The sequence below is a fragment of the Alligator mississippiensis genome, chromosome 5, assembly GCF_030867095.1.
Source record: "Alligator mississippiensis isolate rAllMis1 chromosome 5, rAllMis1, whole genome shotgun sequence".
Classification (NCBI taxonomy): domain Eukaryota; kingdom Metazoa; phylum Chordata; order Crocodylia; family Alligatoridae; genus Alligator; species Alligator mississippiensis.
Window position 1 is genome coordinate 116,166,509 of NC_081828.1, and position 23,178 is coordinate 116,189,686.

The following is a 23,178-nucleotide window of genomic DNA, read 5'->3' on the forward strand; positions in this document are numbered from 1 at the left end:
CTGCCTTTTCAAGAAAGATCTATAAATCACCATGCTAGACTAAGATAACTGGGGACATAATCCAGGCCTCCTGTTGAAGCTGTCACTAGACAGCCAAGAGCCAAGAGTTATGGGACAAGCTCTGTATTCCAGTGGTTACAGCACTCCCCTGTAGAAAAACTACTATAGAGTACATTTATAGAGGAATTACTCAACAGTAATTGGACTGCATTTACAAGCTTAGTGTCACTCAAGCATTTATGAGACAAAGCTGGATCTGGCCTATAAATCATAAGTTGTTGGAATACTATTAAAATTTTTGGACAAATTCTACGGCTTGTATCTAAGTGAGGAAAATGACTGCAACGTGTGCAAGATAGTGAAGAGGAATTATGTCCTATAAATTTTCACCTTACCTCAACAAGCTCTAAACTCCTTACCTGGTTAATGTTAAGTCCCTCCCTATGTGAATGTTCTTGGTGTTCACTAGTACCACAAAGTAACATTCCCCACTTTCAACACTTAGGGCTTGTTGAAATGGGGATTTTAGCCCACAGTAAGCAGGGGTGTGAATTTATAGTAGTAGTGTAACTGAGCAAAAGTGATGGCAGTGGCAGTCATGGGCACTGGTTTTGGGGATGTGTGCGCAAAAAGGGCAGCTGCCTCACAGGTGGCTGGCCACACTGACATTACTGGCATTATGGCAGCTAGCACGGCCGTATGTGCTGCACGGGTGCCCAAGGTGCAGAGCCACCGCTTCTGATCTGCAGCATATTAGCTACTCCATATCAGCTCTTTGTGTGCACAGTTCTGAAGTAATAGCCTCAGGGGTTTGAAAAAGGAGTTGCTCCCAAGCACAAAAGCACTCGATGCACATTGAATAAAATTAAATTCACATTTTAGATTACTGGATACTAACCTTCTTGGGTAAATGAACCCTTACTATGAACTAAAAATCTGCACATGGGAAGTCACTGCAAAATCACTAACATACCCTAAATTTAAATCTTAGTGCACTCACTATGCACTAACCTGCCCATATAGAGAAGCCTACAAATAGGCTAAGGTAACTAAAATTATAATAATAGGAACTTTAATAATTGGCATATAAATTAGTCGCATTGGTCACATTTACAGAAGCAATTTAAAATAGTTGTTTTTTTGGAACAGTTAGTTCTAAAGCATATAAGAGGAAAGGCTGTTCTTAAATCAATTCTTTCATGGTACTTAAGACCGCATTAAGGAGCAACTATTATTGAATCCCTGTGTAAGATCAACTACAATATACATTTATCATCTCTGAGGGAAGAAATGTAGCTCTGTGATGCTTAATTTCAGAAAGTGGAAATTCTTAAAAGAGAGGAAGCTAATTGGGGAAAAAAGCCCTACACTCAAAAAATCAAGAAAGACTGCTTTATCATGGATTGTTTTGACAAAGTACTAGTGTCTGCATAAATCTAAAGGGAAAGGAAAAGGTAAGTAGTACATTGGCTATGGTAAATGGCAGGGTTCAAGAGGTTATGTAAACTAAACAAACTGCAGAAATCCAATTGTAGTGAAGGCATTAAAAAGGAAGATAAATTAAAACAAACAAGTCATAAGGAAGATATTAGGTTCTGGGCTCAGATTAAAAAGAAAAGTAGCTAAGTCTACAAACATAAACAAGACATTCTACAAGTATACCACATATGGGAAACCTATGGGAAGATCTACAAGAAAAGGGAACAATTAAAGAAGACTAAGAGATTGCTGATAAGCTACACGATTTCTTTGCATCAGACTTCTTCACATACCATGTTGGGAAGATACCTATCCCAAACCTATTTAAGTTGGTCTAATAAAAGATATCAGATTCACCCAAAGAACCTTGTCTGCCTATATCCCAAACCTACATTTTTATTTGGTAATAAAACTGCACTGTTCACAAAAGATTACAAAAGAAGAGATGCTAGAAATGAATACATCAAACATCAACACATCACCCAATCCAGATGTCATATGTCCCACAAGACTGCCATTAAAGAAATCAAAAGTATGCCCTCCACTAAAATACAACATTCAGTTGTACTCAGCCCACTGGAAAAAGAATTCAACAGAAATGAAAGTGTTAAAAGATTAAGAACATGGAACACTTTTGAAGAAAGACTGACTAGTTTTTACTTTAGGGAAGAGAAAACTAAGAAAAGACATAAAAAATCTATACTATGAAGACGGCAGATCAGAAACTTCTATTTACTTTCTGAAAAAAACAAACGGATAAGCAAGTAATAGGGGCAAAATTGAAACCTTGTGTGAATTTACATATATTCTACACTTTGACTTCAGAACTCACTGCTACAATTGTGAGGCAAAGAACCCAGAAAGATTAAAAAAAAAAAAATCAATATAAATGGATATAAAAATGTTCAAATTCCAATTGTTAAAAATGTGCTTAGGAAGAGATATAAACCCTAATGCTTCAAAATATAAGCCAGTCTCTAAGAATTGGAGGATAGGAACAAATATATTTGGATGCATACACTCATTTGCCACACCCAGTCTATGATCACGGGGGCTCACTTTAAGCCACATAAATGTAGACTGGTAGTGGCATGTACAGGCATTTGGGATAGGGGAAAGGCAGGTGGATTCATGGGAGCTAGCAGGTCCATGGGGCATGGGAGGTTGCTGGAACTGAGTGTGGTCTAGTAGGTCTTGGGGGGCGGGGTGATGTCCATCTGGGGTTGGGGGGGTGCAGGGGACAAGAATAGCATGTTCCGGGTTGCACTCCAAATGTGTAAAGACATTCACTAGATCAAACTAACCAATTCCTAACCTAAGCTGGTTCACTTCAGGTCAACTAATGTAGATCGGACCTGCCATTTTTTGCCCAATTTAACCTCCCTAAATGCTTGTATAATCAGACATTTAGATTGACTTAACCCTAGTTAGCAAGTTATCATTCTAAGCCAGACATTACACTTTTACCAGTATAAGTAGAAACCAGTCTATACTCATAACAGAAGTTCAGCACACATAGGCTTCCTTAAAATGGCAGGTGATTTGGATTTTTTTTTTTTTTTTACATTACTGTTATAATACAGGGCAGTTACTTTACCAAGGGCTGTTGTAATTGCCACTTCCAGTTGACGTTCCTTCCTAAGAACTAACAACATACAGCATGCATGTTCATAGATCATGCTTCGGTAGCCATGGGGAACATACACACTACCATTAAGCTGTTCTAGATTTTCCATTCATTTTCTTCCCTCCTCATCTTGACATTTAATGCATACCATTGTTTTCAACTATGACAGACTGAGGATTTGAGATAATCAGATGCAAAACTCCTCCAGTAGTCATGCTTATCAGCATCTCTGTGAAAAATCACGGATCACTGCCTGTTTCATCTGACTGCAACAGACATGATTACAAGACTCCTTTTACTGCAGGAAAAATAAAAAAGGCATTTGTTCTCACTCATACCCTGCTAAAGTACAGTGCATATTGGTTCACTGTGCACTGCTGGAAGGAAAGAGGAAAAAGATTTCTTTTCACGCTTAGAACAACATCTTCTACAAAAAGATTAGATTTTAGAAACCATTTAAATTAAATGGTTTCTAAAATCTAATCTTAAAAAGTTTATCAAATGGTTCATTGCTCCTATGTAGTCAATGAAATTCATATATGAAATGAAGGTGGGAATATAAGTTTTTAGGCCCTGACTCTACAAATTACCTAAGTGTATGTGGAATTTTGGTTGCAGCCATGTTGGTCTAAGGACATAGGCAGACAAGGTTCTTTCAGTAGATGTGATATCTTTTACTAGACCAACCAGAGTCCAGTGGTGTTTCCTGTACTCTCCCAGGTAGAACAGAAACCAATATGCAAACACCTTTCATAGACCAACCCACGAACTTCACTTCATAAATCTACTGGATGCAAAAAATCATGGACTAAATGCAGACATTGGATTTATCACTGTCGCAGGGCACCTCAGTGCCTGCTCCTAGAGAGGAGAAACTGCCAGGGAGAGAGCCGTGGCAGAGCCTAATGGGCACAGCTGCAGGTTGCCTGAGCAACTAAGAGGAGCCAGCTGCCTGTAGGGGGCAGGGCCTGGCCCTTATAAAGCCCAGGGCTGAGGCCAGGCTGGCAATTCCCTGCCAGCAGCCAGAGAGGCAGGAGCTCCCTCAGCCGAGAGATGGGTAGAAGCCCGATGGCCAGTACAGCTCATGAGAGCTTCAAAGGTTGGAGTAATGGTGCAAAGTTATAGACAGGCGGCTTACTTTGTAGTGGCTAGGTGCCATAGGTTTTAGTTGTAGCCAGGAGGCTTGCAGTATGTTTTGTGGTTGTTTATTACACCGGAGGTTTGGGTGAGGCTGTAGGGATTGGAGGCGGCCTCATAGGGACCCCAGAGAGTGCGGGGTGCCCTAGCACCAAGAGGGCGCAGTGTCCTCATACGGGAACCCTAGTGGTATGGGGGGCCCCAGCGCCTGAGTGAGGGCGCAGTATTTTAAGGGGGAACCCCAGTGGTATGGGGACCCCGGTGCCAGTGAAGGTGCAGCGCCAGTGAAGGCGTAGCTAGCACGCCAGTGCAGGCGCAGCTTACAGTAAGGAGTGCAACCAGTGGGTTGCGGGCGGGGAACAAAGACCCCGGGTTGTGTGCGGGGTACGTAGACCCCAGCCCCAGAGCGGGGCAGCATTGAGAAGCCCAAGGTGGGCACGGCGAGCCCCAAAGAGGGGGAGCGCCATATTGAACTATTGAGAAGCCCAAGGTGGGTGCGGCGAGCCCCGAAGAGGGGGAGCGCCATATTCGGAAGCCCAGGACGGGTGCAGCAGACGCCAGCAAGGGCATCACTTGCGGGGTGCATAGACCCCAGCCCCCAAGGAGGGGCGATTACTGAGGAGCCCGAGAAGGGTGTAGTAGACCCGGGTGAAGGCTAGCACTGCAGAAGAACCCAGGACAAGGGCAAGGTGCTGCGGTTGTCCCCGGCAAAAGGGGATAGCAGCGTGGTGAGCCCGTACCAGAGAGGGTAATAGTGCGGTGGGCCCAAAAGACCGGTGGCTCGACAGGAAGTCCCAGAGTGGACAAGAGTCCCAGTGAGGGACATTGTGTTAGAGAGAGCCCAGGAAGGGGCACTAGTGTAGACACATACGGGGAAGGCCCAAGAGTGGGCTAGATTATAGAAGAAGGGCCCGGGAGGTGGGCGTGTAGACACACCAACGTCTATTACATCAGCGAGGCTTGGGGCGTGGTATTAGGGGTGGTAGGAGCCACGCGTGGCCCATAAGGCTAGGGTGCCTGGGGAGCACCCGTCATACCGGGAGACCACAGGAGTCCGGAAGGACCGAGGGGACAGAGGTCGGAGTACCCGTGCCCAGGGAGTCATAGGCAGCCTCCTAACCTTATATTTACCAGCAAGACGTGGCGGGCGAGAATAAGAGGGTGCCTTGGGCCGGCCTTGACACGGAGTGAGGGACCTCGAGGAGATCACGGCCCTCCTAGAGGACCCCACCGTGACAATGACATATTATAACCTGCCTGACATCTGATAACCCCAGGTAACCTGTCCACATTTTACCAGATACACTCTATCACCAGTTCAACATTTTCTCTTCCCCCCCCACCACCTACCTGTTTCACACCTATTGTCTCCCATTCCCTCTGATCCTCCCTGCCACATATTTGCATTTCACAGACCTTCATTTTGCATATCGGCTTCTATTCTACCCAGGACAGCACATAAAACACCACCAGACTCTCCCTATGCCTGAAGAAGAGTGTTTGTTCCTGAAAGCTTGCAAAGAACAATTTTTCCAACTATTTAGTTGGTCTAATAAAAGATATCACATCTACCCAAAGAACTCTGTCTACCTAAATATATGCGTACACTTAAGCCCACACCAGTCCCATTGGCTTCAGTTATGTAGCTGCTTAACTACTTTACTAAAAGCAGATTTATTTGTTTTATATATTATTTTCTAATCTCTATATATGTTGCTATATTATTTTGGCTATCTAATCTATATAGATCTATATACAAAACAGACTAAAAAACTCTAGAGACCTTCCTAGGAAAGGTAAAATGGGTCACTCATTAGGGCACTAGCCTGTGACTCAAGAGAACCAGCCCAATGCCTTGCTCTAGCACAGACTTCCTTTTGTGCAGGCCGGGAGCAATCCGAGGCCCTTTTTTCGCACGGCGGGCTGTGGCCAGCAGCCTGGATACGCCGGGTCGGGGAAGGCAGGCGGCACGCTAGAATTAGGCACGGACGCTTAATGGTTGTTTAAGATTGTTTACTTACACCATAGATGGTCGCGGTGCAGGCTGGAAAACTTCCAGGAATACTTTGCTTAAGTCCCAGTTTAAGGACTCGGACAGAGCTCTGGATTCACTCACGCGAAGTTTTCGAGGCTCCGTGGAACTTGTGCGCACAGGGAAAGGGTACATCGAGGATTTCGCTCGGCGACGGGGAGAGGCTAGAGGCTGATCAGACCCCTGTTGCCTTCTTGATATTCTCGCTGGGTCCAATAGGCTCTGCAGTGCTTAGAGATCTTCACGAGACGTGAAGTCTCCTCCTCCTGATGTTCGTGGAGTCCTCCAACTTGGGCGGAAACCACTCAAGCCTCTTATACGGCTAGCAAGCCAATCGCTAGCCGCCACGTAGGAATAATTTAGAACTGGCCAATAGTGGGGCACGAATCTAAATACAAATGGCGGGAACTCCTTGCAACGTGCATTTCTGTGCTGCAACGAAGAAATGCACCCTGCAAAGAAAGCTACGAACGGCGGGAAAATAATTTAGCAGTGCCGAAGCACACACAAACAAAAAATCACACCCTTGGGTTGTGACACCTTTGTGACCCTGGACATCTAATTCTCAGTAATTTAAGAATGTGGCCTTTAATTTCTTTATGTCTCAGTTCTCCACCTGTTAGAAGGATAACACTACTTTCCCATTTCACAGGAAGAGAACGTGAGAAAATCATATTTTACAGAAAGGGAAGATATATAATAACTTCAGTGGTCTCTTTATAAATGAAAAATAATATTGAGTTCCACTGAATTTTTGGATTTTGCATATTTGTTTTTTATTTTAACTATCTGTTCTTAGTTCCCTAAAAAGAAACAAATAGCAGTTAATATGAGCGGAAAGACTTCCATCAACTATTATGACCCTGGTCCATAGTGAAGAGAGTTCTTTTATTGGTGAAAAATGATCAAATGTAAAGCTGCATAGGGAGCTTGTAAGGGAGAAAGAACATCTCTTGAAGTGGGATTAGACTCCAAATAATTAAAAAGTGCATCAACAGAAGTTGTAGATGCTTCATTATTATGGAAATGAAGCCCAGAAATGGCTGCTGCCTGGTATATACAGAGAATAGTTCAAAGGAGAACAATTCACTGATTTTGCTGCAGCAATTTGACCTGTATGTAGCTGTCTACCCGAGGCCTGAACACCAGGAAGTGAAGTGTTGAGGGACAGGAGAGAAAGTTCAATCAGCACCTTCACAACTCCTGGACTGCGAGTAGAAAGCTCATTAGCTGTGTTAATCTGAAGGCAAGCATAAGGCAGGGGAGGGTGGCACCTAAAAAACTAAATCATTCAACCCCTTCTCCCCCTTTCCCTTGGTCTTCACAACTTCCCAACCCCCCACCCAAATGTAAAAACTGTCAATACACCTCGACCATCATTACTACCAACTCAACACAACAGAAACATCAAAATCCAGAGATCCTGAACATAACTATCACAAAATGAGATATCTCATGCAGTGCACTAAATCCGCTCATGGAAACTTGGTTGCTGAAATTAGATAACCATTCACTACACTTCAGAATAAATTCTCACAGAAAAATGATAAAATGTAGAAACGCTCAAATCACCAGTGGGGGAATACTTTTCACACAACAATCAATCCATCTCTGCTTCTCAGTCCTCGTCCTCAAGAGAAACCTATGTAATACTTTGAGAAGGTGGGTCTGGGAACAAAAATGTTAAGTTAACTGGATGTTAAAATCCCTGGACTTAACATAGATAATGGTTTTATGACTCTTTACAGATTACCAGTCCCCTCTGCAAAATTTATTCAGAGATAACTATGGGATATTTTGCAGTTTTATTCCTTCTACATAAATAGGTTTATCTAGCTCAGCTGTTTTAACTACTTCTAGTACCTTCTCTTTGTTCCACAGATTTACTGCCTACTTTCCTTAAGTGACCACTTTCATGTATTTAATGTATTTAATGGGATAAAAGTAATTGTTCTATCTGGTATTTTAAACTGGTATTTTAAACTGACTATATTGTTGGTCCACTAAAAGATATTGCAAATAGATCCTGCTTTTTGCATGGTAAAACCTGATATTTTACAATTTGGTCCTTGCCACCTATGATGACTTCTACGCATCCCATGTTGCTCTCATCCTCCTAGGCAACAGAGGAAAAAGTCCTCAACCCCACAAATATCACATGTAGCAGAAGACTTCTTCCAGTCTGTGAAACATTGCCATCTGTCTTCTCAGCAAGTAGCTGAGCCAGGGAACCAGGGGTGAAAATACCCACAGACCTCAGTAATGGTGAGGATTGAGGGATTTGTTCTGAGAGAATGGGATAGCGTCCATGCAGAATAGATGCAAAATTGCATGCTCTCAGTTGCTGTGTGGAATCAGAAGAGAAGATGCTTGGTTAGTGAATTGTTTGTGAAAGAGTGTTTCACTCATATTATTGAACATAATTGGGAACAGGAAATGAGAACTTATTTGGGCATCCTCATCCATCTATCCATCCCATCTCACATTGACTGCAAGTTCTCAGGTGTTATGGTGCTGTTGTATTCTAAGAATAAAGGATCTTACAGAGAACAAACATGCCAGTCTTTATATTCTGTAACACATCTAGCATAATGTAAATGCTATGAGAAAATTTAAAATATTTCTAGTTATGTAGCAGCTACTATATCTACAGTTGTCTCTCTGATGGGTAACCACAGTTTCTGAGACACTTGCAGTTGTTTGCGAGGAACCGAAGTATGGCTCCCAATGCATATCACCAGTAGATTGCATTGTATATTTTGCATTTACCATTTTCCACGGTATTATTTTGTTTGTATTCATGGTAAAAATATTAGTATTTATCTTAATAGTTTTCTCCCCTATATACAAACAGGTTCAGTGAAGAGAACTGAGAACAAATATTTTTTAAAATATCCATTGTAGCTTCTTCCTTGACGGTTTAAATAGACTGCTTTATCTCAAGACTATGAAAGAGAACAGAAGAACAGAAGCCTAAATACTCATGATTTACGGACCCTGCAGTAGAAATTGGACTAGAAATTAGTCTATATCAGTTCTTTAACATATGAACTTCATGCAAATCATCATTATACTAAAAGCAATTTAAATTAAATTAAAAAAAAGAATGGCATGCTTACTGTGGCTAATTCATCAAACTTGCCAAAGAGTTCATTCAGAAGCTTCACCAGCTCTTGAGCAGTGCACTGCGATGCCAAACTAGTGAACCCCACTATGTCTGCAAACAAAATGCTGTAAAGAGAAGGAAGAAGACATGGAGACATTATTGCAGAACGTACCTTCATACTGTAATATTCTAATTATCTTCTTCTATCTAGTAAATACAATTTAAGCACAAATTCAGACAAATCCTGCAGTGCTATTCAGAAGACAAATTTCAAAGATTTAGTATTTTATCTTGTGGTTGAAAGTAGAGAGATTAGGAACCAGGAGGATCTGTGTTGTTTTCAAATCTACAGGAGATTTCCTGGGATATCAAGTTATTTCTTTATAGCTATTTTATTTATATTCCACCTCATGATGGCATCTGAGCTTCTTCCTGTCTTACATTTATTAATCCTCTGGGTACTTTAGGAGAAGGGGTACACTTCCTCATTTTACAGACAGGAAACAGTCATCATAGGCAGCGGAAGCGAGGGCTAAAGGGGCTTAACTCTCACCAAATGCAGAGCAGTGATAAGGCCGCAAGGCAGCCTGGCCACAGGCTTCCAGAAGCTGCAGCAGGGGTGAGGAGGGAGTGGGAGTGGGGCCAGGGTTGGCGCTGCACAGCCAGGGCAGGGCAAGGTGTAGGATGAAGTCACAAGTGGCTTGTCTGGGGGATGCCCAGTACAGGGAGGGGGTGGCAGCTCCCACCACTGCGCATACCCTAGGAGGGCATGGGGGGGGGGGCATGTGCCCCTGGAGTTGTGCGGGGGGAGGCAGGCTGCCACTGTGGGCTGGGACCGGGACTATGCTAAGCTCTTCCTAGCAAGGGGGGGGCTGGGCCAGATTGCACTTGGGGTGGGCTGTGGCAGCGCCGGGAGGGGGCTATGGGGAAGGGACGGGGACCGCAGCAATCCCAAAATTCACCATAGCCCACCCAATCCCCCTTCTCAGCACCACTGCCTCCCACCCTGAGCACAGTGTGGCCCAACACCCCCACTGGGAGCAGTCATATGGTATGTGGCACTACAGATATGTCTGCAGCACCACATGGCACCATTATAGAGAATCAGTGGCTTAACCATTTGACCCTTCTTCCTCTCTAAGTTTACCAAACTTTTGTACCTTGTCTGTATTGCTATTCATATATAGGAAAATAGGCATAGGGGGAAGAGTACAAGAGCCAAATTGAATAAAGGTTGCAAAACAGATAAAAGAACAAAGATATTGGATTGAGACTTGGAGTTGGTGTTTATTTTTATTTTTCTAGATACATACAATGGTACCCTGGAAGTGTAATATAGACTAATAATTTTAGAGTCCAAGACAGGTAAACACCTATGTCCAACTAATTTCCAATGGGCCTTACATGCCAAATGGCCTTTTCTACATTAATCATTCTTCTATTTCTTGTGGTATGAAACTATACATTTTTTTGTGGGGGCAGATAAAATGGCATAATTTTATACATCTACGAGACTCAGCCTGCTAAGGAACATATGAATATTTATTTAGGCTTAAAAGATGGCCATCTAGACATGTGCCCTAAATCACTTTAATGTAAATACATTTGGAGTGCTTCAGTTTATGATAACCCACTACAGATACCTTTTCTCCTAATACCTTTTGATAGACCTTGATCTCCCAGTAAACAGCTGGTTTTCTTCTGCCAATTATTAGTCTGCTACCCCTGGGAATTTCTCTCCCTCCTCTTCTGTTTTGTACTATGCTGTGCTGGCTTTCACTCCTCAGACCTGACAAAGAGTGTCTTGCATTCAAAAGCTTATCTAACTCTATTCCAACTATGCAGTTAGTCCAATAAAAGATATCATCCTAAGAAATCCATGCCTCTCACATCTTCTCTTAAAAGAACTCTTCAGTCTTAAAAATAAGAGATGCTAGAATTACAAACCTAACTAGTTTCTCACATTTTTGCCTAACTGAAGTCATCTCAGTGTGATCCCTCACACAAAACTACTCACATAAGAGGAAATATAACAGTCAAACTCCAGGGTCTGCACAAACTATTTTGATTTCCTTCAAGCTATGATCCTTCCTCCCCTGAAACACCTGTTCATTCCCCCAACCTAGCCTAATGTATAACCCAACCACCTAAAGTCAAAGGCCACCTATAAATGAGCATGGAGGCTGCTCCAACATGCTGGAATTGCTGGAGCGTGGCAACTACCATTTACCAGGAGCCTCCTGAATCTTGTGTATCAGCATCCTAACACTTAAAAATGGCAGCAGGGGCACTTGAACTAAAGCTTGGTGAATGAGCTTTAGTTCAAGCAACCTTGCTGCCATTTTTAAGTATGGGGATGCTGATACAATAGATGTGGTGGCGCTTTAATTAGAGCAACTCTTGGAGCTACTCTAATTAAAGTGGCAGCCTCCCCCCCCACCCCGCCCCATTCCCAGAGCATGTGTAAAAGTGCTCAAAGAGTTTCATATAATAATAAATTTTACATACTAAATGTGTAAGCTGCAACACACGTCTTTAAGGAGACTGATAATTTACATCATTCCCATGATGTTTCATCATAATTCTTTAAAATACAAAATATGCACAAAGCACTCCATTTTTAGTGTTTTGTGATGAGCCTGATAAAAGAATGAAATAGATACACTGTGGTACAAGAGTGCCAACATATGCTCTCCAGGTTTACACACAAAAGCGTTCAGTCTTCTTTCTTTTAATTGATGTAATTGAAGGTTTTGAGATATGCTCTAAGACAATGATAGATTGACCCCAACCAATTTGATTTACCTAACTCCTTTTTTGAATCCAGGTTGCCAAAAAATTAAAAAGCAAAAGAAGGGGGGGGGGGGAATCCAAACACAATGCTGTAGACAAATGCACCACCCACCTGTCATACTTTAATTATATTCAATTTAATATAACTTCTATTTTCCTTTGGTGTATTGTTGCTTCTATAAAATATCCTCCATTTTCTTTCTCTGTCCTGTCAGAAGCTATAGATACTAAAATACTTAAAAGTAGTCATGAGAAACTGACCTACAGTTCATAAAGGCAAGTATATCAAGAGCTTGTAGTTATTTAATCATAGGCTGTAGTAAATGGTCTTCATTCATTTTAAAAGGAATACTTAATTGGCTTATATGTTAATCCTCAAGCTTCAACATTTGGGTCACACGATGCAGATTTTGTTTGGCCTGTTGCTTCTTAATAAAAATGAAGTAACCCAAAACATTTTAGACATACATATATGATGATGCAAAATCTATAATTAGCACTATAGTAGGCCTCTTCCATACTGCATTTTAGGTAACAGTTACAGTGATGTATAAAACACATCAGTATTACTGTTGATTTAATGGAACCCCTTAAAAGTAAAGCTGGAAGAGACCTATATTTGCCCTTTTCCAATTGTGTGGGACTTCTCCCAATCACCATGAGCTTCAAAGATAATGGGCAGTAGCTCTGCAATCACATTGGCCAACTTCCTTAGCACCATCAGATATAGCAAATCTGGCCCAAGGACTTTTACACATCCAGCTTTTCTAAATAGGTCATAACCTGTTCTTTTGCCACTGACAGCTCTCATCTTCTCCTTAAACTGTGTTGAAACCTCAACTCCAATAAGTCCAAGCATTATACTAAAGTTTACTTATACGATTGGGTTATTACATTGCAGGGTTCTTGTCTCATGCTATGGACATATTGGACCATGCATACTGAACAAGACCAGATGCATGCTGAATTAGATGCTTTTGGAATAAGTTCCATTTTAATTGCTAGTTCAAAGTCATAGCAGCAAGCAGATTTATTCTGACTTTTCACCATAGCACGAGATTAAATTCGAGTCCTCAGTGCAAATAGAGAGAGGACAGTGAATTAGGCAGAGAAAGGCATTCCAGATCCAAGGTGTTTATTGTATTGTATGCCTGCTCTTTCCATAGTCTCTTGTTCCTCAGACCCACGTAATTTCATCCAATGACACTAGAAACTATTGTAATATTAAAATATTGTGTTATCATTATATAAAATAAACCATTAAGAATATTACACTGAAAGAGAAACTGTAAAACTGCACTACAGAAACTACAAAATAGCCCTCCAGGTATGTGGAGATTTATGGACATGGAAGAGGCTCCCAAAGAAGAGATTACCTAGAGGTTTCTTAAATTGCCTTCTTAATAAAACAGGGAATTAAAAACAAATATAGGATTCTTCAAGCACCTCATATATAAAAGTACTTGTAAATGTAATAAAATCACAGACAAAATTTAACTGTTTAAATTTAATCCTGGACACAATCCTGTTATTGTGTCATTTTGACTTTGCTCCAGGACTACCTGTTAGGGGTCATAAGAGAATCCTATGGTAGGGCCAGGTATGGAAAGCAGATCTCCCATGTCTTTATTTGGTATCTTAACACACAAGCAGTTAGAGTCTATGCAGATGCATTAAACCTGATGGGTAGATGTGATATCTTTTATTAAACCAATTAAATAGTTGGAAAAATGGTTTGCACGTTTTTGAGCACAAGAAGGAAGTTTGAGCAAACAACCATTTCCCCAACTATTTAGTTGGTCTAATAAAAGCTATCACCTCTACCCAAAGAACCATGTCTACCTATGTCCTTAGATCAACACAGCTACAACCAATAACCCTTAAACTTAATGGAGAATTCTGACAGCACAGAAGCTGCATATAGTGGATGTGCTCAACTCTATATAGCAGCCTCTCCATGTGACTGGCCACTGTTAAGAGCAGTTCCTGAAGGCATTACAATACATATTGGTAGCCACACTCCTGTTGGCGGAATCTAGGCAGTCCTAAAATGGCTTTAAAAAAATCTGCCTTTGGCTCCATCCATCCTGAGGTGCATCTTCAAGGCTCGCTCCCTCAGGAGGACCTTCTTCCTTATTTATTTATTTATTTTTTACTTTGTTTTATTTTTTAATGTTTATTCCTCAAGACATGATAACATCCAACATGCAGACACCACTATAACTTTTGTATTTCATTTATTTTATCAAGGAATTATTGTCTCAGGTAACCATATAACACTTGTACCTGTTCCTGTTGTTACAATGAGTAGTTGCATTAAAAATGAAGCCTAAGCAAACAAACAAAAAAATGCCCTGCTGTTTTATTGTGGACTGACAACAATTGTTTCAACTCCAGGGTCAAAATCCCAACATTAAACATGAAAGAACAACATAAAAATGTAGTAAGAAAAAAACAGTTACACAAAGGAGTTAAGATTTTGGCAGCACAATATTGATTCCCATTAGATTATGAAAAGTCCATTTGACCTTTTTCCCTGGAAAAATTCCAAAGAATATTGTTTTCAGTTTTTAATCATGATTTTTCATGCGCATCAGGCCCCACTGTGGAAATAATGAAACTTTGGGTTGGAAAAAAATTTTTTTTGTTGCCATCTACATTATGTATTAACATGCAATTGTTTGTACACACACGGGCTTAGCATAATATAATCTTTTTGTGTGATTATTTTGCTTTTAAATGTAATGGCAATTTAAGTTAATTGATTTCTCTTTTAGATGTGAAAACTGAATTGAAACCAGAAGCTTTTCTGCTGTTCATGTCTTTATAGTACCTGCTTATGAGAGAAGTAAAAAGGATTTTTGCATTTTTTTATTCTACAAGTAATGCAAACGTGTTATAACATAACCAAACTTCATGGCTGTACAAAATCAAGCAACAAGACCTAACACTGTTGTTGAAGTGGAGGAATAATAATAAAATTACTTGCAACTTGAATTAGGGCCCATTTAATCAAAATAATAAATTCCCAATAATAGAGGTAAAAATGCATAATCTCAAAAAAAAAATTGGAAGAGGGAGGATGAAAGGGAAAGATGAGACACCCCTAAAAGGAAATTAACTTCAGATTACTTCAGAATATTAGTGTCCATTATTTATTAAGCTCTAAGATTCAGAACAGTACTATACCAACAAGGGCCTGATTCTGTTCTCACTTACATCCATGCTAACTTGAAGTAGTATGTGGTAGTAGACAGTGGATATTAAACCAAGCTGATATATGCATGTGTGTGAGAGTACACACACACACACCAGTAGGTGGGGTATTCCACATTGAGTTTATCTCCTGTTGGTACCTGCCATTACCCATGAAGAACACCTAGTTAAACCTTTTGGGTCGTTACAGTGAAAATGACTATCCTGCAAAATACTAAACTGGGAACAAGGACAGGATTAGGGTTGCCAGCCCCCCAGGATTGTGCTGGAGTCTCCAGTATTTTGATATAAATCTCCAGGAGACTGCTGAGGGTCACCCAGGAGAGAAATTATAGGGTATTTATTCAAAAAAATATTAAATTTTGAATCCGATTTATACAGTAGTCCAGTGGGTTTTTAAAATGTAATAGTAATGTGTGTGGTGGGCCCATAGGGGGTACTCCTGGTTTGGGCCACCCGCCTCACTGCGCCCGACCACCTTCCAGGTTCCGAGTGCCTCCCTGGGGGAGCACACCCGCAAGCCTGGGGGTAACACCACCACCACCCGGGGTCTGGACTGATCTTGGCCCAGTGTCCCCTGGGAAACACAGGCCTAGTAGTCCTTGAGGGTACTTGGCCCACTGCAAGAACTTGGTGTGCTTCCCTTAATCTGAAGCATAAATAGTGGTCTCCCTTAGTCAGCCTAACCAAGGGGACCCCAAGGCATAATTTAGGTCCTCTCCCAATAAGTCTCTCATGCCAGGTACAGAGGAGAACTTTATTGGTTACAAGGAGTAGGTTTGGAATAGGGTTCAGGGTAGAGGAATAGCAGATAAATCCCTTAGAGCAAACAGTGACATGGTAGCCTTTGATTACACATCTGGGTTACTGAAAGTTATATATCTAGTTAGATCTCAAGTATCTTACTCACAAGTATAATCCAGAGGCAGGTGGAGATTTCCTCTGGAGGCAAGCAGTTCATTGACCATGAATTTTAAGAGTGAGTTTCAGATGGTCCAGCTTCTTTGAGAGTTCTCAATATCACTGCTGCCCCTCCTCCTGGGCAGTCTAACTTATATAGACTTTATGACCTCATTTACCCGACCCAATGAAGGCCAGTTGTTGGCTGCCAGCCAACCAATTCAAAATGCATCACTGGTCACCAGGTAGACTGTCAGGGTCTCTAGCCCCCTCCCAGTCATGATGACATTGCTTAGGACAATAGGGAGTTTAAGCCCCCACCCAGGTGTGTGACGTCAGTCACGAAGGCAGAGGGAGCAGGTTTTCCCCTCCCTCAGGAATGTATCCAGCTCACGTTACAACTCAGGGTTACCTGAAGCAGATGGGACCAGCAGTGTCTGCCCTCTGCAGTGACCATGGTAACCAAATTGTCAGAATGGTCATCAGCCTGGGGAGAGACATTCTGCCACAATGTGCATTTGACTTCCTGATGTAAAGTCTATGCGCCATAATCCATAAGTGATATATGCAAACACATGGGCACGTTCATGTTCATGAACGATAACAGGGAAGGCTGGTGGTATCAAGAGATGTTCTCTCAAGCAGTATCATCACCTCCTGTTTAAGAGATAGCAAGCCCTAAACTTGAGTAATCTTTTGTACAGTAAGTTTCATGGATCCCCCCTATACTAAATGGTCACTATAATAATCAGATAAGAGTTTTTCTTATTATTTATGTTTGATTTTTTTTTAATCACTAAAGAGCCCTAATTCAATCCCGGATGAAAGCTTAATTGGCCTTAAGCTTTCTTCTTTATATTTACAAGACAGAAAGGGCATATTTATTGTGTTCTAGCTAATTGGATGAATATTAACATTTAAGATATCGCTAGGCAACACTGTACAAAATCCACCCAAGTTGGTAGCTCATTCTAAGCCTTCTGGTCAGATACTGCTTCCAGATATCATCCAGACCAATTCAGATCTGGCAGTTCATTTTAGCAAAGTACACTGAAAATTCATACAAAATTGAGTTCAACTCTTTAAAAGAACTGAGATAAAAAAGAGCTCACTGCTCTTTTGCTTTTACTAGGCAAGAACTTGCTGATGGCATGCAAAAGGAAGAGAATATTTCCTTTGCCTCTGCCACAGTAACAGCACAGAAAGTTCCTGTAATCTATTTTAGAGAGTCTTCCTCAGCTCTCTAATCTCCTTTTCTTATAGTTTAATTATTAGTAGAAGATTTGTAAGTTATAATGAGTTACAAGGATGAGTGGCATGGTAACACTTTGACACCAATCTGAAAAAAAACAAACACCAAGCTTTTAAGAAACAAAAACTTATCATTAGGTTTCTAAATTTCTTAATAGGCACCTAAACAGGCCTGGTGTTTGAAGTGCTGAACACTTATTTAAAGGATGGAATTTTCAAAAGCATCTAAGTGGCTTTGCAGCCTAAATCCCATTGGCTTTTCAATGGGACTAAATTATTTAGGGCTTTTGAAAAACCCACCTGAAATGCCTAATTATACATCACCTATTTTTTTGAAACACAACTTGAATTTTGCAAAAGTCTAAGATCAATGTAAATGAAATATGACAACCTTAAAACACTGCTGGGGTTAAATAACCCCAGCAAGGTGTGCATCCAGTCTCCTTTTGAAGATCTCCAGGTGGTGTCTGCACCACCACTTCTGGCACTCTATTTCAGAGTCTGGTCACATGAACTGTGAAGAAGTTTTCCTTACATCCAGTTGGAACCCTTCTTTTAGGAGTCTATGACCACTGCTCCTGGTTTTCCCACACAAACAAATATGGTATACAAATATTGTAAATATTAAAAAACAGGGGCGGAGAAGAGAAGGAAAGCTATTTGACAGCAGTATCCGAAAGCTAAATTTTTGCCCAAGTATACCTAAGCCATGGTTAGTCACTATAAAAAGACTCTTTAATTATAGGATGGCCTGACTGGTCCACGAGGCCAGTGGTACACTTTTGTCAGAATGAGGACAGAACCATTCGCTCTTTGTGAAACTATTTGGATACTGATGGAATTTTAGACTCATCCTCTTGTTCTTAGAGAACGAGACTTTTCAAGAAGCCTTCCCCGAGATGCTTGGAGAGGAAAAAGGAATGGTTTAATTTTACACTGGGTATTCCAGAATGTCAGAGGAGTATCCCTTCAGCAGGCTGAAAGGGAGATGGTTGATCCTCATGAAAATAATGACAAACATCCAGCCTTACGTGCCTTGTATGGGACGTTCCTGCTATTTTGTCCCAAATACCAGTATGATGAAAGGAGAAATTCTGGACTGATTGGAGCAGAAAGCACTGCTCAGAGTCATGGGCAGCTGGAGAGGGCCCAATTGATCCAAGGTACATTCAGGGATGCACTGTGCCTCTTGCTTGAGGCCATGAGGAAAGGGTTGTTAAAGGAACACTATACAACTAAGGATGGACCACTGTAATTCAGGCTTCAGAGGATTTTAGGGAAAAGCCTGAAATTTAGCATTTTGCCTGAAGCCCCGAAAAACTGCAATTTGGCTGGAAATGGCTTGAAACTGTGGGGGGGGGGAGGGAGGGGAAAAAGGTTCAAAATAGAACTTACCTGAATCCAGGAAAAGAAAGGCAGCACAGCTCTGGAAACACCATGGAAGCCCCACATGTTTTCAGAGGAGTCTACTATAGGCAGGGCTTAGCCAGTCAGGTTGTTCAATTCCTTGCTTTGGCAGGGAGTTTAAAAGCCAGAGTAGAGCAGGTAAGCTGGAACAGCTAGGGGCTGTGGCATGCCAGGTGCTTGCTCCCACAGCTGGGTGTGGGGTGACCCCACCAAAGGGTCTTGCTGTTACCCAGCACGGCTGTCCTGAGCCCCACTTTGTTTTGCTGTTGCACAGGAGTGGAGGAGAATATCCCCCTCCATTCTCTACATGGTAGGGCAGAGCAGGGATTGGGAGACCCATGCCAGGCTGAAGGAAAGCCCCTGACATGGCCCAGATGTGGGGGCAAGCACGCAGCATGGGTCTCCCAAGCCCTGCTCTACCCCACTGGACAGAGAAGGGGAAGGGGAAATCCCTCTCCTTTCCTGTGTGGCAGCAGAGCAAAGCAGGGCTTAGGAGACCCTGTACTGGACTGGGGGAAACCTCTGCCCAATACCCAGCTGTGGAGGCTGGCACCTGGCAAGGGGGAAGTCTCCCTCTTCTTCCCTCCAACCTCACTCCAATCACTCCACATCCAGCCAACTAAGCAAAGCCTTGGCTGGGATGATATAGCAGTGACTGGCCCAGCTTTGAGCAGGATGTTGGACTAGATGACCCTCTGAGGCCCCTTCCAACCCTAATAAGCTTTACTTAAAAGTTGTTGTTTAATAAGTGGTGATCTTTACTTCCTTAAAACAGCAGAAGAACAGCCTGTATGCTGCTGTTCAATGGTAATCAGCCCCAAGACAGGGTCCCTCAGTCAGAGGCATGGGAGAACCCACCATGAAAAACACCTCAAATTAGCTCTGGCGAGCCTGCAGGGAGCCCGCTTTTTCACTGACCAGAGCCTAAATTAGTGGTCCCTATCTTGACATTACCTTTCCAAACTGATCATTCAAATTGCATACCGCTAAAGGAAACAGAGTAGAGCAGAATACATCTGCCACAATGCACATGGGAGCCTGGTATAGGCAATGGGTGCTCCTGCCTGCCCACTGGCATTAAAAACAGAGATAATCCAAATGGGAGTGACCTCAGAGCAGTGTATGACATTTTATTGCTTCATACGTGGATAGATCAGTGCAGTAGGGGCAGCCAGTTGCTCAGCAACTAGGAAATGGTCCACACAATGTTTAGTCTCAATTAACTCATTGTAAAGGGATATTCCCACTCTAGGAAGGATGCTTACCACAGTGCATCCTGAGGCACGGTCACTGAAAGTAAGTTATGGGGTAGATACAAGGCACATTAACATGAACAACTGCAAGTGGTGTTACGTAACAACCTTGTACAGACTGGGCCTGAGAGCAATAGGATTTGGAGAGTAGAAGAAAAATGGCAAAAAAAAATAGAAAGAACAGATTTCAGGTAAAAAGACTAATTTCAATGGCAGTGCACACGAAACAGCTTATTATTCAAGATGAGCAAAGGTGACAGAATTAGGCTATAGTAATAATCTGTGAGGCTGAAAGCTCAAGTAATGGGGATAGATGTACATTTTCATAGGACAATAAATGACTGGACTGTATTAACCTTTACTTCCTTCCCATTACCCAAATAAACTACTGCATAAAAACCAATGCTTCCTGTTTATAGACAATACAGATGGACAGTTACTAAACATGCAATATAAACAGCCTTGTTCACCAAGAGGGAACTGAGATGACTAGTTCATAAAATGTTGTGTTCCTCTTAACATTTCTATTCTTAACCATTTATTGATTCAGAATTATCATCCAGTCTTCATAGGAATTGTGTCCACTCAGCTAGCTGACTACTAGCTAACCCATTCAGCCTGATCCAGGGTGTGGGGACATGTTAGCTGGCTCCCAGATCTCCCCAGAGGCATAGCAGGGCAGCTTTGTGACCAGGGCAACCAAGATGCCCAGGGCAGCACCAGTTACCATTGTGCCCTTGGCAGAGGTACAGTCAGTAGCGGTGACCACAGTAGTGGCTATTTTTACCGCACAGTGGAGGCAGTTCCTGAGGCTCTTATTGGGGCTCCTCACATGTCTGGAAATTTGATGGCGGGAGAGTGGTGGCAGCATTCATTACTGCAGCTCCCAGAACCATAACAATTAACTCTGCAACCATTCCACCACAGCCAAATTTCCAGACTCATGAGGAGTCCCATAAACTAGATGGCACTGCTCTGGAAGCCATATCTGGACTGCAAGCTGTAGGTTGAGTACCACTGAGCTAGCTCATTTGCTACTAATACTTATAAACAACATGTTTCTATTGTGCTACCTCTTTTTCAAGCTCTAAGATCTAACTATTATTACAAATCTTTATATTTGTGTTAAACATGATCTGTTTTATATTATTTCAAAAGCTTTCTCAATCCTACCTAACATTGTCATGCCTTTGAATGTAAATCTTGTGGAAAATCCTTTCAGGTGGTTTCAGGAAATCTTCCTTCATTTCCATGGCAACGTTCCTGGGCAAAAGACTCATCAGGAGACGCTCCTAAAAGAAAACGCAAACGTAAGATTTGGGTTATATTCCCTCTCCACCCCTCAATCTAATTTATGTCCCTAGAATTTGTGCCCCATGAAGAATGTGAACCATCCTCTTCATATATTTCTATAGTCTAAATTGGTTTCTCTTCAAATGCCTTTCCACAACAGTAAAGACTCTGCTGTAAGTACAGAGCTAGCTTCAAGAAAAGATAATTGTCCATAATTATCATTAACATCACAATGCTAATAACAACTTACTTTATCCCCAGTGCCATTTATCTGTGAAGGAATTTCCAGGATCATTTCCTATCCTTTTGTATTTACTTACTCTAGAATTTAATCAAAGTGTTATAATGCTGGATCTACTAAAGCAGCTTATTAAACAGTAAGATCTGTGATCCAGAGAGCCTGTATTACCTGAACAGTAATAAAAGGTGCATTATGTTCATACCATAAGCTAATCTGAATGTTTTTTTCTAGCAAACACAACAAAATGAGCATCTGGTTAAATACTATAGCCACGTCAAGTCCAAAGTTCTTCTTTGCTTAACAACAAAATTGGTTAGCGTGGTTAAGGTAGGTCTATTTCTACAGCCAACTGCATGCAAGGGAGTGGCATGGCTAGCACTACAGCTAGCTTCCTTGGACCCCATCCTTGCCTGAATGACCAGATGACCCATTGACAGCTAGGTTAACTGAGGGTGGACTTTGGCATGAGTTCAGAGCAGGGATTGAATTCATGCTTCCAGAGCCACAGCAAGATGTCTCAAAACCAAGTCTCTCTCATCACTTCCAGTGCTTCCAGTAGTCCGTTTCAGGGCTGTCATTAAAACGTCTTCAAAATGAGGAATGGTAGCAGCTGCGAAACTGAGTAGTCCCTGTCATTTTCAAGGCTTCCAACAGCACTTTGACAGCTGCTTCCCCTTCACCATTACTGGTGCCAATTATTACACAGTTGAATGGAGTACCATTAAATGACAACATAAACAGAGCAGATGAATGATTTTGTGTGCTTAAGTTGTTCATGAGCTTAACTGATGTGGAGATACCCAATATAAGTTATTAAGTAAAATATGCAAAAAATTGGAACCAGCACCATGTTATGCAGTTAAGCAAGTTATGAACTTATTCAACAGATGAATACATTTGTCCCCTGACAGAAAAGTTCTAAAAAATGGTAAGAAATAAACTACCTGCATAAGGCAGCAGCCAGCAACCTTTAACAAGCCATGGACTGGAACAACACAGCTCTGCTTTGACCCACACCAGATGATTTTGATGGCACATTAGCAGTGGGGGGCTTTGCCTGCACCTGTTCCAGGGTCAGGCAGCTAGGAGCTACGGCTGTGCCACTGCTGCTTTTCCCTCAACCCTCTGCTTCCCAGCTGTAGCATGGGGGCAGCTTCCAACCAGTGTGGAGCTATGCCAGGGCCGGGCAGCTAAAACCTGAGGCCTTGCTGCTACCACTTCTGCCCTCCCTACACCCAGCTGTCAACTATAGTGCAGTTCCTCGCTATCTAGAAGCTGTGCCTGTGTCCAAACCAGGGAGCCAGAGCATGCGGGAAGCAGCAGTGCCACCGGACCATCTTCCAGCTTCATGGCCCTGACACAGATATAGGCACAGGTAAGGCCCTACAGCTATGCAGGTTGGATCCAGCAGCTCACGCTCTGTACATGGCCAACCACTAGCAC

The 23,178-nt window shown here is 42.0% G+C and overlaps 1 protein-coding gene across 1 annotated transcript in view; it reads right to left on the reverse strand.

Annotated features, from left to right (window-relative positions):
* The window catches only part of ADCY1 (adenylate cyclase 1), a 278,084-nt gene that overhangs the window by 130,805 nt on the left and 124,101 nt on the right, over positions 1 to 23,178 (reverse strand). Inside the window, exons 3-4 of the mRNA XM_059728633.1 lie at positions 21,375 to 21,493; positions 9,395 to 9,506 (exon numbers count right to left, since the gene is read on the reverse strand). Of these exons, the coding sequence (XP_059584616.1) occupies positions 9,395 to 9,506; positions 21,375 to 21,493 (231 nt within the window). The remainder of the gene's footprint in view (positions 1 to 9,394; positions 9,507 to 21,374; positions 21,494 to 23,178) is intronic.